The 12,752-nt window shown below is 38.0% G+C and overlaps 1 protein-coding gene across 13 annotated transcripts in view; it reads right to left on the reverse strand.

Moving 5' to 3' along the window:
- The window catches only part of LOC109083416 (armadillo repeat protein deleted in velo-cardio-facial syndrome homolog), a 115,550-nt gene that overhangs the window by 8,784 nt on the left and 94,014 nt on the right, over positions 1-12,752 (reverse strand). For all 13 annotated transcript variants that reach the window (XM_019098252.2, XM_019098245.2, XM_019098238.2 and 10 more), the window contains 2 exons: positions 2,018-2,145; positions 443-593 (listed from right to left, as the gene is read on the reverse strand). In XM_019098252.2, the coding sequence (XP_018953797.1) occupies positions 443-593; positions 2,018-2,145 (279 nt within the window). The remainder of the gene's footprint in view (positions 1-442; positions 594-2,017; positions 2,146-12,752) is intronic.

The following is a 12,752-nucleotide window of genomic DNA, read 5'->3' on the forward strand; positions in this document are numbered from 1 at the left end:
CAAGTTGCAGTTACCATGAAGTAATGGAGTAATGACTGCTGAAAATCCAGCTTCACAAATCATCTTAGCTTTTTTTAATATAGAAAACAACTATTATAAAGAATATTGAGAATCAAGTTTCATTTATCATTTTTTTTTTTAATATAGAAAACAACTATTATAAACTGTAATAATATTTCAAAATATTACTATTTTTACTGTATGCTTAATAATACAGATAAAATAAATGCAACCTTGTTGAGCATAAGAGACGTCTTTTAAAAACATGACAAAATCGTACTGTTGAATTACTAAATCTGACTTTTTTGGGCAAAAGGGACGTCTTTTAAAAATAAGAAAAAAACTGTTCAATTCTGAGTGCACATTTTTAATAAGGAAAACATTTCATGTAAATATGTGTTTAACATTATGGGCACTAATGATCTAGAAATGCTGCTCTTGCCTATTAGGTCTTTGTTGCGGCGGTCGATGGACAGGTTCCTCAGAGCGATGGCCACAGCTCGCACCACCTTGTCTGAGTCTGAACGCAAGAGCTCGACGAGGATTGGCAGTCCTTTCTCCTTACGCACTGTCGCCCGGATATAGTTCGACCACTGTAGAAATTAGAGGATAAGACTGTATTACACCAGTGATTCAGACATTTCCCCACTGCATTCATTTCAAGTCAACTTATGCTCAGTCAGACATGCAGCTCTACAAATCTTTCATCTTTTCATCAGTATGTGTGCAAGAAAAAGCTCCTCTATTCTAGGAAACTGCAATCCAGTAAATAGCCATTTGTTCCCTGCTAGACTTGTGTGCATTTTCACTCCAACCCCATGAATCACAAAACCTTTATGTGACACAAGAAATCTCTATTCCTCAACCAGTGCCCCTGAGATAGTAAATTAAGTTGTTGCAATAGCACACCATGGCCGCTAGGAGATGATAGTGATCCTAGAAACACATTTGCAGAAAAGTAGGAAAGAGAACAAATTAATAAATAAAATCTCTCAAATCCTCTTATAGACCACAGACATGACATGCCCGTCTCCCTACAGCAGGGGTTTGTGATGAGCTAGGAACTCTGGGTTCAGAAGCACATGTGTGTCACCAGGCATAGAGATGAGGCAGGTCTGAAACGGCGTAACCACACAGAGAAGCTGTGAGCTTATGCATGGCTGCACTTCAGGTCCGACATGGAGAAGGAAGCAGGGTCAGGGCAGTGCAGTTTAATGGGATTTACTCTTGCAATAGGTGTGGGGGATGTGTCTGTTTATTAGGGGCATTTCCTCTTGACTTCTACCTCAAGAGAAAAGAGAGCCCCACACAACACTGTGGTACAGACATGTAATTAAGTATTGACTAGGAATGTGTTCAAGGTGCACTGGAAGCAGACAAAAACAAAACATTACAAATTATGGTTTATGGATTTGCACGATGTACTCTAGCAGGCCAATCAGAGTTTGATGGTGTGGTTGTTGAACAGGCTGTCTTCATTTGCTATAGATAGTAATATAAAATATGTGAAAATTGAGCACTAATCAGCATGTTAGAATGATTTCTGAAGGATCATTTTTTAAATATGTAAAATGACAACATATAACTTATTTTAAACAGTAAAAAATTAACAATATTACTGTTTTTTATATTAATACAGCCTTGGTAAGCATAAGAGACTTCTTGTTCAAAAACCTAAAAAAATATTTTCTTTAAATTAAAAAAAAAAAAATGTTTGAATGGTAGTGTATATACCACAAAAAGTTATATTAAAAGAATAAATAAAATGCTTGTTTATAAGTTCTCAAAAGATTCAGATGGACAGCTGACAGAAAATAAAATGGGTGATGACAACGGCTCTAATTACTGTATGTTTTATTTCTATATTTTATGATGATGTCTATCATAAAATGCCCTATCCTGTATATCTGTGGAATCAAATATCATGAAAATAATTCTGATCTGGGATTGTTTTTAAATGGATCTAAATCTTCTTCCAAATTTGTTATGTGCAGGAATGTTCTGAGAAGACACTTACTGTCCACTGTCCAGCGCTGAGGTTCTGTAGAGCTCCAGCCGCTGCTTCTAGCGTGTTAAAGTTCTGGCTTTCTGTAAGCAGGGACAGGTAGAGTCGGACCACCTCCGGCTGATACAGTAATTCAAAACCTGCACACGTATATGACAGATAGACAACAGAATTACACATACAACACTGATGAACAAAGTCAAACACAGACAGATACAGATTAGCTATGGGGTAAAAATTGATTGCATCTCTTCCTGTCAGTGTTGTGATGCACCTGGCGAAATGAAAAGTGGACAAAATAACAGGGTAGGACAAATGCATGATTATCACGACAGAGAAATAAAGACAGAAAATCAAAGACACTCCACTTTCACAGATACACTGAGCAGTTCAATAGACAAACTGCCTGAAAAAGCCAATAGCCTGATGGACACTTGGTTTCTTGATAACAGCAGCCCAATCTCAGGCAATGTAATCAGGGAGTCTTTCATTAAACATGACTTGAGGTCAGAAACCCAAAAGATAAAGCTCCTTCTTGCTGATTTAGGGTCAGTTCCTCCAACACAAGATACAAAGACATTTTGAGAATACCCAGTTAGGTTGGAGACATTCGCAGTGATAGTACGGAGTGGATAATTAGCTTCCTCCTGCCTAAAAGCTAAATGATGCCGGTGGACATATGAATCACTGTATGCTACTCCCCGGGATGTGACTGTGTGTGTGTGTGTGTGTGTTCCTCCACATTTTCATACATATTTCATCCATGGCTCTGAGAACTTCAAAACAAGTTCCACTGATCAAACAAACACAAACAGAAAAAGTTCTCTCTTGTATTCCAGTGGTTCTCAATTGGTTTTGCTTTAGGAACAGATTTTACATTGGACACATCAAATGGAGACTCAAAACAGTACCACAACTGTTTTTTTTAAATACAAAATAAACAAAAATACACAAAAAATGTATTACAGCATTTTATTATTATTTTTTAAGGATGAGATCACGTCACACAACTTAGGTTAGCATCTTCCTAATTTGACACTTCTACAGTAAAATACATTCTATTCTATTCTATTCTATTCTATTCTATTCTATTCTATTCTATTCCAATTATCTAATTAACTAATTTGTACATTTGTTTTCACATTGCCATACTGAAAATAATTTGGGCTATTTGTAAACACTTAAATTTTAATTTTAATATAAAAATGACAATTTTGTTTTCTCTTACTCAAATTGTTATTGTTCTGTATGTGTATGTTTCTTCTGTGAAACACAAACAAATATATTATAAAGAATATTTCAACTGTTTTTGTCCATACAAGTCAGTGCGATCCAAACAACATTGGATGCCACTGAGTTTCAATGTATGGACAAAAGAAACACTGAGACATCTTACAAAGTATCTTCTTACAATCTTATAATACAGGTTTGAAACAACCTTCATTTTGGTGTGAACTATCCCCGTGAAATCAATTAATATCCACTGAAAGTTTCAACATTGGAGTCCTGTATGTTCTTGTCTGGGTCTGAGGGTAACCATTTAGTTCAAATCTTCTACTATGCAACCACCGCACATCGATCATGTTCACATGAACTCTCTTCATGACTTGGCTTGGACAAGCATTTAGCTAAGACTGAGCATGACAGATGTGTGGTGGTTCAACAAGCCGCCTTCTTTTTCACTGCCATGTCAAGATCGAGGAGTCTGGAGAAATTCAAAAGAATCTGAGCAATGATATTCATGCAAAAGTAGCAAAACTGCAACACGTTGTAATTCGGTAACATGTCTGAAATGAGTCTGCACTGCGGTGGAGTGCAGAAAAAGATTGAAGAGCTACCACACTAATGCATGTTTGCCGGTGTGTGACTGCATTATTAAAGCTCAGCCACTGCCTGGCCCATCTGCACTTTCTAAATGTGCACCTAACACCTATAATTTAGAGAGGGAAGACTGGCCTTCAGGATGTGGGCTGCTCACTATACATTTTTATTTCTGTCTGACTAATGGTTTGAGCGAAAGAACTGTCCTCGACTTTCTATCTTCTTTCTTTCTTTTGAGTTTTCACACATTCACAACCTCAATTACCATTTAAGGCTATGTTAAGACTTTCTCCTCCTCACTGCTTTAAAATTCATCTTGAGTGTGTTACTATGCATTACTAAGACTTCAGAGCAGCCTTAGAGAGTGAGTGTATGTACAGATTACCCAATGCATGTGCTCTCTTCAGTATTAGGCAGGTTTTTTTTTTTTGTTTTTGTTTTTTTACACAGAGCAAAGTACAGTAGAAAGCTGCAAGTCATAGTCATTCAGATACAGAGCTGTATTCTCTCTCTTCGGCATAATAGACCCCTAATCTCTCTGTCAAAAATTTAGTCAACTTTGAAAAATGAAATGCTATTAAAACGAAAACTATTAAAAATCACTTTTGATAACTGGAATAAAATAAAATATTCAATGAAAAATTTAAACACTTTTTTTAAGTTAGAACCCAAGGCAACATTTCTAATTTAGAAGTACTAAAACAACGAAAACTGTGAAAGTAAGAGAGAAATAAAAATTAAAGCGAAATAAAAGCATTTAAAAAAAAACTACAACTAAAATTAGAATGAAATAAAAAATAAAAGCTAAAATTAAAGAATAAAAATGTAAATAAAATTTTTGTTGCTGGAAATACAAAATGCGTCTTCTCTGTTATATCGTCCGGAGATATCGTTTTGGTCTTCTTGGTTTACAATGAAAAGCGTTTATACTTGAATTTGTGAATACAGATGATGAGAAAGAATGGATTCTCCCCTAAGGCGTCTCCAGAGGGAAAATTCCAAGCAGGCCTGAATGACAGTCAACTTTTTGGAAAACACTGCATTTACTCTTTTTGTGATGCCTTGTGAGCTGGAATTTCAAATGCCAAGAGACAACACCAAAAGGAAGGTGGTAATGGCTTACAGTCAACATCACAGCATCCGTGCTCACATGGGCAGCCCATGAAGACAGGAAGTAGCGTAGTCTGCAGGGAATAGGATGCACCAAACAAAGCACCTTTCTTTTCTTTTTCATTCTGAACCCCTTATCCCTCCACAGGCCACTGAAACGGAATGGACAAGCCTGTCGAAAATTTGATTTCCTCTGGAAATGTTTCTTTAAAGATTGAGAGTCTCTGGCCAGCTTTTAAAATGCTCTGGTTCATTCCTAAAAGCTGCATCTCTCTCTCTCCCCTGTGCTCTGGCTGGCCAAGTCCCAATGTTGCATCTGATAGCAGATCCTGGCTGCTGAGACCAGCTTGTCACCACTCACCCAAGGAGGTCTTTTTGATTTCTACTTGCACTCAGTGGCTCGTATTATGTGGAATGTCAGTCTTCAAATCACCCTTCCTAACAAGAGATTTTCCCTCTCTATTCATCCACTTACTTAACACCATTCTTCAACTGACAAAACTTTTCAGTTTTATCACTGTTCTATGTAAATTATTGTGAGATTGTAGCATTGAAGATACCAAGACAGGCTTGCTTTAGTATGGACATGAGTAACGTACTTCACATTATTTCTCCAGGTTCCTGTGGGTTTTAAACACGATGGGCCTCTGGGAGAAGGGGATGTTTATTTGAGGCACAAAGCTTGCCAAGAACAGATTTTCATCATCTGTGAAACCTTTTGAGTGGCTATCTATAAAAGAATACATTGTAGAGAGAATGGGTGAATGTCATTGTAATAATTCATATTTATGTCCAGAGATGGTGATGGAATAAACACTGGTTTGAGAATCCAGTGTCTGAAATAATGAAAAGATATCCTTAATCTCTTATTTTCCTGTGGTCATTTTATAGAAAAACCCTGAAGGGCCAAATTTGTCAAAACCTTGATCAATCGTCCACAGACCAAAATAACGGTAGCTGAAAAACTCGTTCTGAGAGATTCATTGAAATATCAGTGCGAGAGAGAGGAAATTGAATTGCATTATTGAATTACTAAAGATCTAGAGGTCAGATAAAGTCCAGAATTAACCCTGCATCTTTTTAAAAGAATACTAAAACTAGATGGATAGCCCAGGTTTGTGGTGCATGACTGACTGAGTATTCAAGCATTAGGAGGAGATGAGCAAATAGTTCCTGTGGCTCAGTGGTAGAGCATTGCGTTAGCAGTGCAAAAGTTTGTGGGTTCAACCTTTTCCCAGGGAACACACATACTGGTAAAAAAAAAAAAAAAATGTATAGCCTGAATGCACTGTAAGTTGCTTTGGATAAAAGTGTCTGCTACATGCATAAATGTAAATGTAAATAAGCAGCCCTGTGTATAAAATTCAAGTACGCAGAGGAGGAGACGATCATACACTAGCACTTCAAAACAGCCATCGCTTTAATTTCCCAGGCAAACAACCGTCCGACCACACTAGCAAATCTATTCATTAATAGACTTTAAAGAAAGAGAGGAAGAGAGTAAAAAAGAGGAGAGACAAACATCTCTAGGTGACAGAAGACAGAGAAAATAAATGTATAATTTAGCTCTGATCCAAACCTACTAAGCTGCCTAGACAAGAAATCAGAGGTGCCCTCTGAATGTGAAGGCTGTTTAAAAAGGTAGGCAGAAACATTATGCTTCCTTCAAAAGACTAATTTTGGTCAATTTCTAAGGCAGTGTTCCTGGTATCCTTCACTGGAGTGCAATGATAAAACCAGGGTGCGATTTGTGAAAAAAACAGAGGGGGGGGTGCTTTTGAAAAATTTTAAGAAATGTTTTTAATATGACGGAAATTGTATTTAGTGTGATCTCAGTTTAATAAAAACATTGTAAGCCTACGTTAGGCCTATTAATTGTAATGATTTAATGTCCACGGATATTCAAACAACAAATTACATAGAGAAAGCGAGCAAAGAACACAATGGAGCTCTTTGAAACTCCGAATCAGTTAAACCATTGCGTCGCAAAATGATTCACTGTTTCGAAGCGCTCCAATCGGATCGCGTATCGCGAATCGCGAATCATTTGATTCAGATCTGGACGTCAGAGCGGGTTTGCATGTTGTTTTTATCCCCACCGGGGATAAAAGTTATTCAGCAGAGGCAGGGATGCATAGACCAGAGGGGGGGATAATCCCCCCCATCCCCCCCGGCAAATCGCACCCTGGATAAAACTGTGAGAAAAATCATCTAATACAAGAAATGCCTACTACTGTGTATACTCTTTTGTTCAAAAGTCGGTAAGATTTTTGAATGTTTTTGAATGTCTCCTATACTCACCAAGGCTGCATTTAGATGACCCAAACAGTAATATTGTCAAATATTATTGCAATTTAACTGTTTTATATTTCTCATATATTTCCCAATGTAATTTACTCCTGTGATGGCAAAGCTAAATTTTCAGTAGCCATTACTCCAGGGTCTTTAGTATCCTATTATCCTTGAGAATAGAATCAATAGAATAACATTTATTTGAAATATATTTTGTAACTTTGTAAATGTCTTCACTGTCACTTTTGATCAATTTAATGTGTCCTTAGTGAATAAAATTATTCATAAAAAAATAAACAAAAATGTAAAAAGTCTTACTGAGCCTAACCATTTGAATGATAGTGAACTCGTATTGAATTTAAGACTACAAAATAATATTTCACCCAATATTTGAGTGTGTGTATTTTTATTGTGTACATGTAAGAAGCGCTAGGTGGAGAGTTGCTGTCTATGTAGAGCATTCCAAATCAGTCACTTATGAGGCTCCGTTACAGGTAAGATGCAGCCTTAGAAACCAGCTGCCAATGTAGGCTGAAGACAGCAAGGCAGTTCTCTGGTATTTGAAACAAAGCTTTTGTGTCTGCTTAAGCTAAATTGAGAAACTAAATGTGTGAGGGCTGTGCCATAGCATCCTGGGAAAAAAATAGTCTAATTTGGTGTTGAACAGGCTACATCTTTGGAGCCATCTTCCACTAAAAAGAGAGGAAAAAAAGAAGTTTCTGAGCTCACCTTTAGCTCTGGCTCATTTAACTTTCACACAGATGTAAGTGGTGGCTCGTGCGATGCATTGAGAATGAAGGAAGAAAGAGATATAATGCAGAACGCACAGCAAAAGCACTTAAAATTAGTTGCCCTGTGTTGCGCTACAAACTCATAGCACCGGTGTTATGATCTCACTATATGATAATAACACTTTTAATTAAAATGGTTAGCAACGCAAAAGTACAGATTGTCCAATGAATACCAAGCAGATAACTAAACAGATTAAACGACAGAGGCAATATTCATACTGATTTCAAATCATTGAAAGAGAGATGCCTACAGGCTAAAAGCACACGGCTGATGTAGATTGTGGTTTTGTGAAAATACATAGTTTTGTCAGAATTTTTTCCCCTGAGATTTTTTTTATTGTCTATCTTGTCTGACAGCCATTTCACCCAGGACAGAAATAAACATTGAGTTTCAGTGGTACAAGACAAAAACCAATCATGTTGTTTAAACAATCTGTTATGAGTTCTGGGGATGGCATCTGTCAGTTTATGATGCTGTGAATGACTACACACACACACACACACACACACACACACACACACATTTACATAATAGTCCTATTTATTTATAATTTCTTATCTTAATGCATTCTGGGATTATTTACTCTGTGAAGGATACATATTATGCTGCCTTAGAAACTGGCCAAAACAAGCTTTAGGAGGCAGCATAATTAAGTTGCTTACCTTTTGGAACAGCATTGGGTGTGTGCCAATGATGCCTTAAAATTCTGACTCCGTATGCAGTTTACTAAACAGTTTAAATTGTATTAAGAACAGCAGAATTCTTATAAAGTCCTCTCACTTTCTGTTTCTTGTATGCAATCCTCCTCCTCTAACCGTCATCTGTTTCTCTGTCTCCCTCAGACACTCTCTCTCTTCTAGCTGCATAGTGTCTTTGTTAGGCTTGTTTGAGTCATTGCTGGGACGCCGGTAGCGGATGATATGTCTGATCTGTTTTGCCTGGAGAAGGATGTCCCGTCGCAGGCTTGATGTCATGTCCCATTCTTCACGACCCACCTTCCTGCCATCCCATGCTCGAGCACATGATAAATAATCACAAGCTCTCCGTTTCCCTTTCTCACATGCTCCACATCTTTACTTTTCTCTCTGGCTCTTCATCTCACATACACAAGACCCCTGATGCCTCATTCTTCACTGGCACAAGAAAAAAACCTGGCCAGTGTGTGGCACAAATTATAATCTCAGGAATGAAGCCCAGTCTTTAGACAGACTGTCTTCCTCTCCTCGCTTCCGCATTTTGCAAATGACAGTTTTCACTTTAAAAAGTTAATTTATAAAATGGCATGTTTGCAAAACAGGAAACAATAAATGCTGGCAGGTCTTTGTGTAGACACCACTGACGGCTTGCCTAGTAATCTGTGCCTAATTGCTTCAAGTATATGTGTGTGTGTGTGTGTGTGTGTGTGTGTGTAAAGCATCTTTCTGAGAAACAGAAACATCCTCTTCTGGCTGAAAAGCAGCACACAAAGGCCCCGATGGGAGGGTAAATCTCACTTTATTCCCTCCCGGTAGTTTAATTCAGCCCTGTAATTATTGCCTAAGACATTAGGCCAGTGAAGAATGCCTTGCTGCATTACGTACAGATGCTGGGTAATATTATGAACTAGGCCTCATGTCCTCAGCCAGACTCTATAGTACAATAATAGAACAGCAATAGTAATAAACAAAACTATTATTAATAGGTTTTAGTAAATGATAGACATTCAAAAGCAAGTCCAAACAAATGATTTACTGATGAGGTTTTAAAGAGGACAATGGCTACTTTTCACAATCACTGTACCTGCACCAGTCACGTACCCATTAGACACTGTCTGCTGGACTTGTTTTTGCATACAAAAACATATGCGTAATGATGCATATCATCTGTTACATCCATCATTAAGTTTTCTGTGGCCTTCTGGCATCAAGTGCTATTTGCAAGCTCCTTCAAGAGATCCAGATTGAAACTAGCATTTTTGACTGATCTGGGATCAGATCACTGCCCAAGTCCTAATTGGAAAGCTGTGACAGAGGATCTGCCTTCATTCGAACGATAATGGACTCTGCACGCCCATCACTGACCCAGGTCCAGTGGACAAAAAGTGGGGTGTGAAAATGAAATACTGCTTGAAGATTTGATCAGATTCATCTGAACCTAACTGTTCCCTGTCTCTTCTGCTATGAATCTAGAGCAAACTAGCATACTATTTTTACCATCTTTATATGGAAGAAAAAGTGCTAGTGTGCCGTTCTGAATTCAGCCTAAAAGGCCCTTTCACACAGGGATGCGGCAAGTGGTGGAATTGCCACATGGCTGCCACTTAAAAGGCCCTTTCACACGGGGATGTGTACACTGTGTTCAGTGGACATTGAGATGGTACATCACTGTCAACTGCTCAGAGTGGACATTGCCTAAAGAGTGTCATCACCTGTGTGGTCTCAATTGATGTAAATATTTGAGGGAAATATGATTTCATATGAAAATTGAGAAGATTAATTGAGCCTAAACTGTTTTCAACAGTCCGTTATAAGTGCAGTTAAACCGACACGGCTGCCGCTCACAAAAATATCTTTATCTTAGGTGGCAGATAAATGCTAGATGAGGCTATGTCTACTGTAATGAACTGATAATGAGAAATTTCAGAACTTGAGCAACAAATCAGTATATCAGAATGATTTCTGAAGGATCTTGTGACACTGAAGACTGGTCGAAACGGCTGCTGAAAAATCAGCTTTATTTTATAGGATTTGGACAAAGCCCTAATGTCCCAGAGGCCCAGGTATGGTATGATATTGCTTGGTCATCAGGACAATGACTTTTACCAAAAAAGGCGATGGCACCAAGGAGGAGGGAAGCATAGACAAAAGAGGGACCTATGACAAAAAAGGGCTTGGTGCCATCGCCTTTTTTGGTAAAAGTCATTGTGAGTGAGTCACTCACTCACAATGACTTTTACCAAAAAAGGCGATGGCACCAAGCCCTTTTTTGTCATAGGTCCCTCTTTTGTCTATGCTTCCCTCCTCATCATTGTAATAAATATGATGTAAAATGTGTACCAGTCCCAAAAACTGATTCAAGACCAGCTAAGAAAGACTTCAAGAACATCCTGATCTTCATTCTTCTTATAACTCTACACTATCTCCAGGCTTGTACTGCCTCTCAGCACCATGCCACATAAAAGCTGCTGGTCTTTTGTTGATCACGAGCTGTGTTACAATAGAATCAATATTGTCAGCAGCGGGTGGGATAATAATTGGCAAGCGACAGGATGCCACCACCAGTTTTCTTTCACAGACTGGCACCTCCATGGGTGGCATCTCTGGTGTAAACCCAGAAAATTCAGATTTTGTCATCACCCCAAACTCAGAACATGAAAGACGAGCTGCCAGGAACATTGTGTGTGTATATTTTATCTTTGAGAGGAACTGGGTAGCTGTTAAACTACATTAAGACCACCTAATGAGCACAGAAGTAAGCCATTCCGGTGTGTCTCCAGCCATGATGATGAGCAGCTGCAGTCATCTTCTGGCAATTTTGTTTTTACTTACAGTCTACTATTGAGAGCATGTGATTTCTAACAGAGTGCTGTTTGAGACATTATCTGAGTGCTACATTCCATGTGGGTGAATGACGATGCTGCAAGAGGATGGAAGCTCGACACCAGGTGGGATGGGATTGTTCCTGCATGATGAGTCATTTTCCATAGTTTTCCATCAAACTCAAAGTGAAGTTTTCATATTTAAGATTTAAACATGAATCTAGAGCATTCATATTTGAGAGAACTGGTTTCTTTTTTTTTCTTTAGAGAAGCCTTTTTTCTTGTTTTAAGCATAAATGAAATTTAAAATGACAGTGGTTTATGCTTAATACAAGAAAAAAAAATCATTTGCCAACGGGTTAAAAAAAATGATTAAATAAAAATATTAAATATAAATAAATGATTATATTCTATTTCTATATTCTACATTATTCATAGTTACATCCTCTGAAAGCAAATCTTATTACCTTACACAAGTAATTTATAAGGAAAAACGATAAATAATTAAGATAAATAAACAAAGGGTGTTTAGACATTTTTACTGGAAAACAAGACTGAAATACTGATAGAAAAAAATGTTTCTTTTTTTTTCAGTGCAAAAGTCAGGAAAAATGTTTTATTTCATAGTCACAGAGGCATCTCACAGCATGTGGGAGAAAGACTGTTGACAGAACGAGGACCAGATGAGGCATGTCAGCATAAATGTGAAATGTACAGCTCTGATAAACAGAAATGTCGGTATGAGCTCGAGTTCATTAACAAAACATCAGTGAAAAATATGCCAGCTTCAGTTTTAGAGCAGAATACCTAATCCCAGCAGAGACAGTCTCCTAATAGAGGACTCGAATGGATAACACAAATCGATTTCTCAAGTGCAGATTGCTGTAAAACATGCCAATTAAGAATGTGGTTCCTGTTGTTAAGAAGCTCTCTAAATTCAATGGATGGTTCAGCAACACAGCCGCCAGGCACGATGGAAAGATGCTGTTCATAAGTGAGCCGTCTGTACCGCTCAGCTCTGTTTGGAGAACACGTAAATCTCCATACCGGGCGAGCTGTCAACAGGCAGCAGAGGCAAATTAAATGAGATACGGAGCAATGCAATGAAAGGCACACACATCTCTTCAGGAGAAGGCTAAAAAAGCTATAATCTGTATCTGCTGAATAACCTTGGGAAAACTACTAATGTACAAACAAGCACGAAAGCTGTGTTAG

This window comes from Cyprinus carpio, chromosome A5 (assembly GCF_018340385.1).
Source record: "Cyprinus carpio isolate SPL01 chromosome A5, ASM1834038v1, whole genome shotgun sequence".
Classification (NCBI taxonomy): Eukaryota; Metazoa; Chordata; class Actinopteri; order Cypriniformes; family Cyprinidae; genus Cyprinus; species Cyprinus carpio.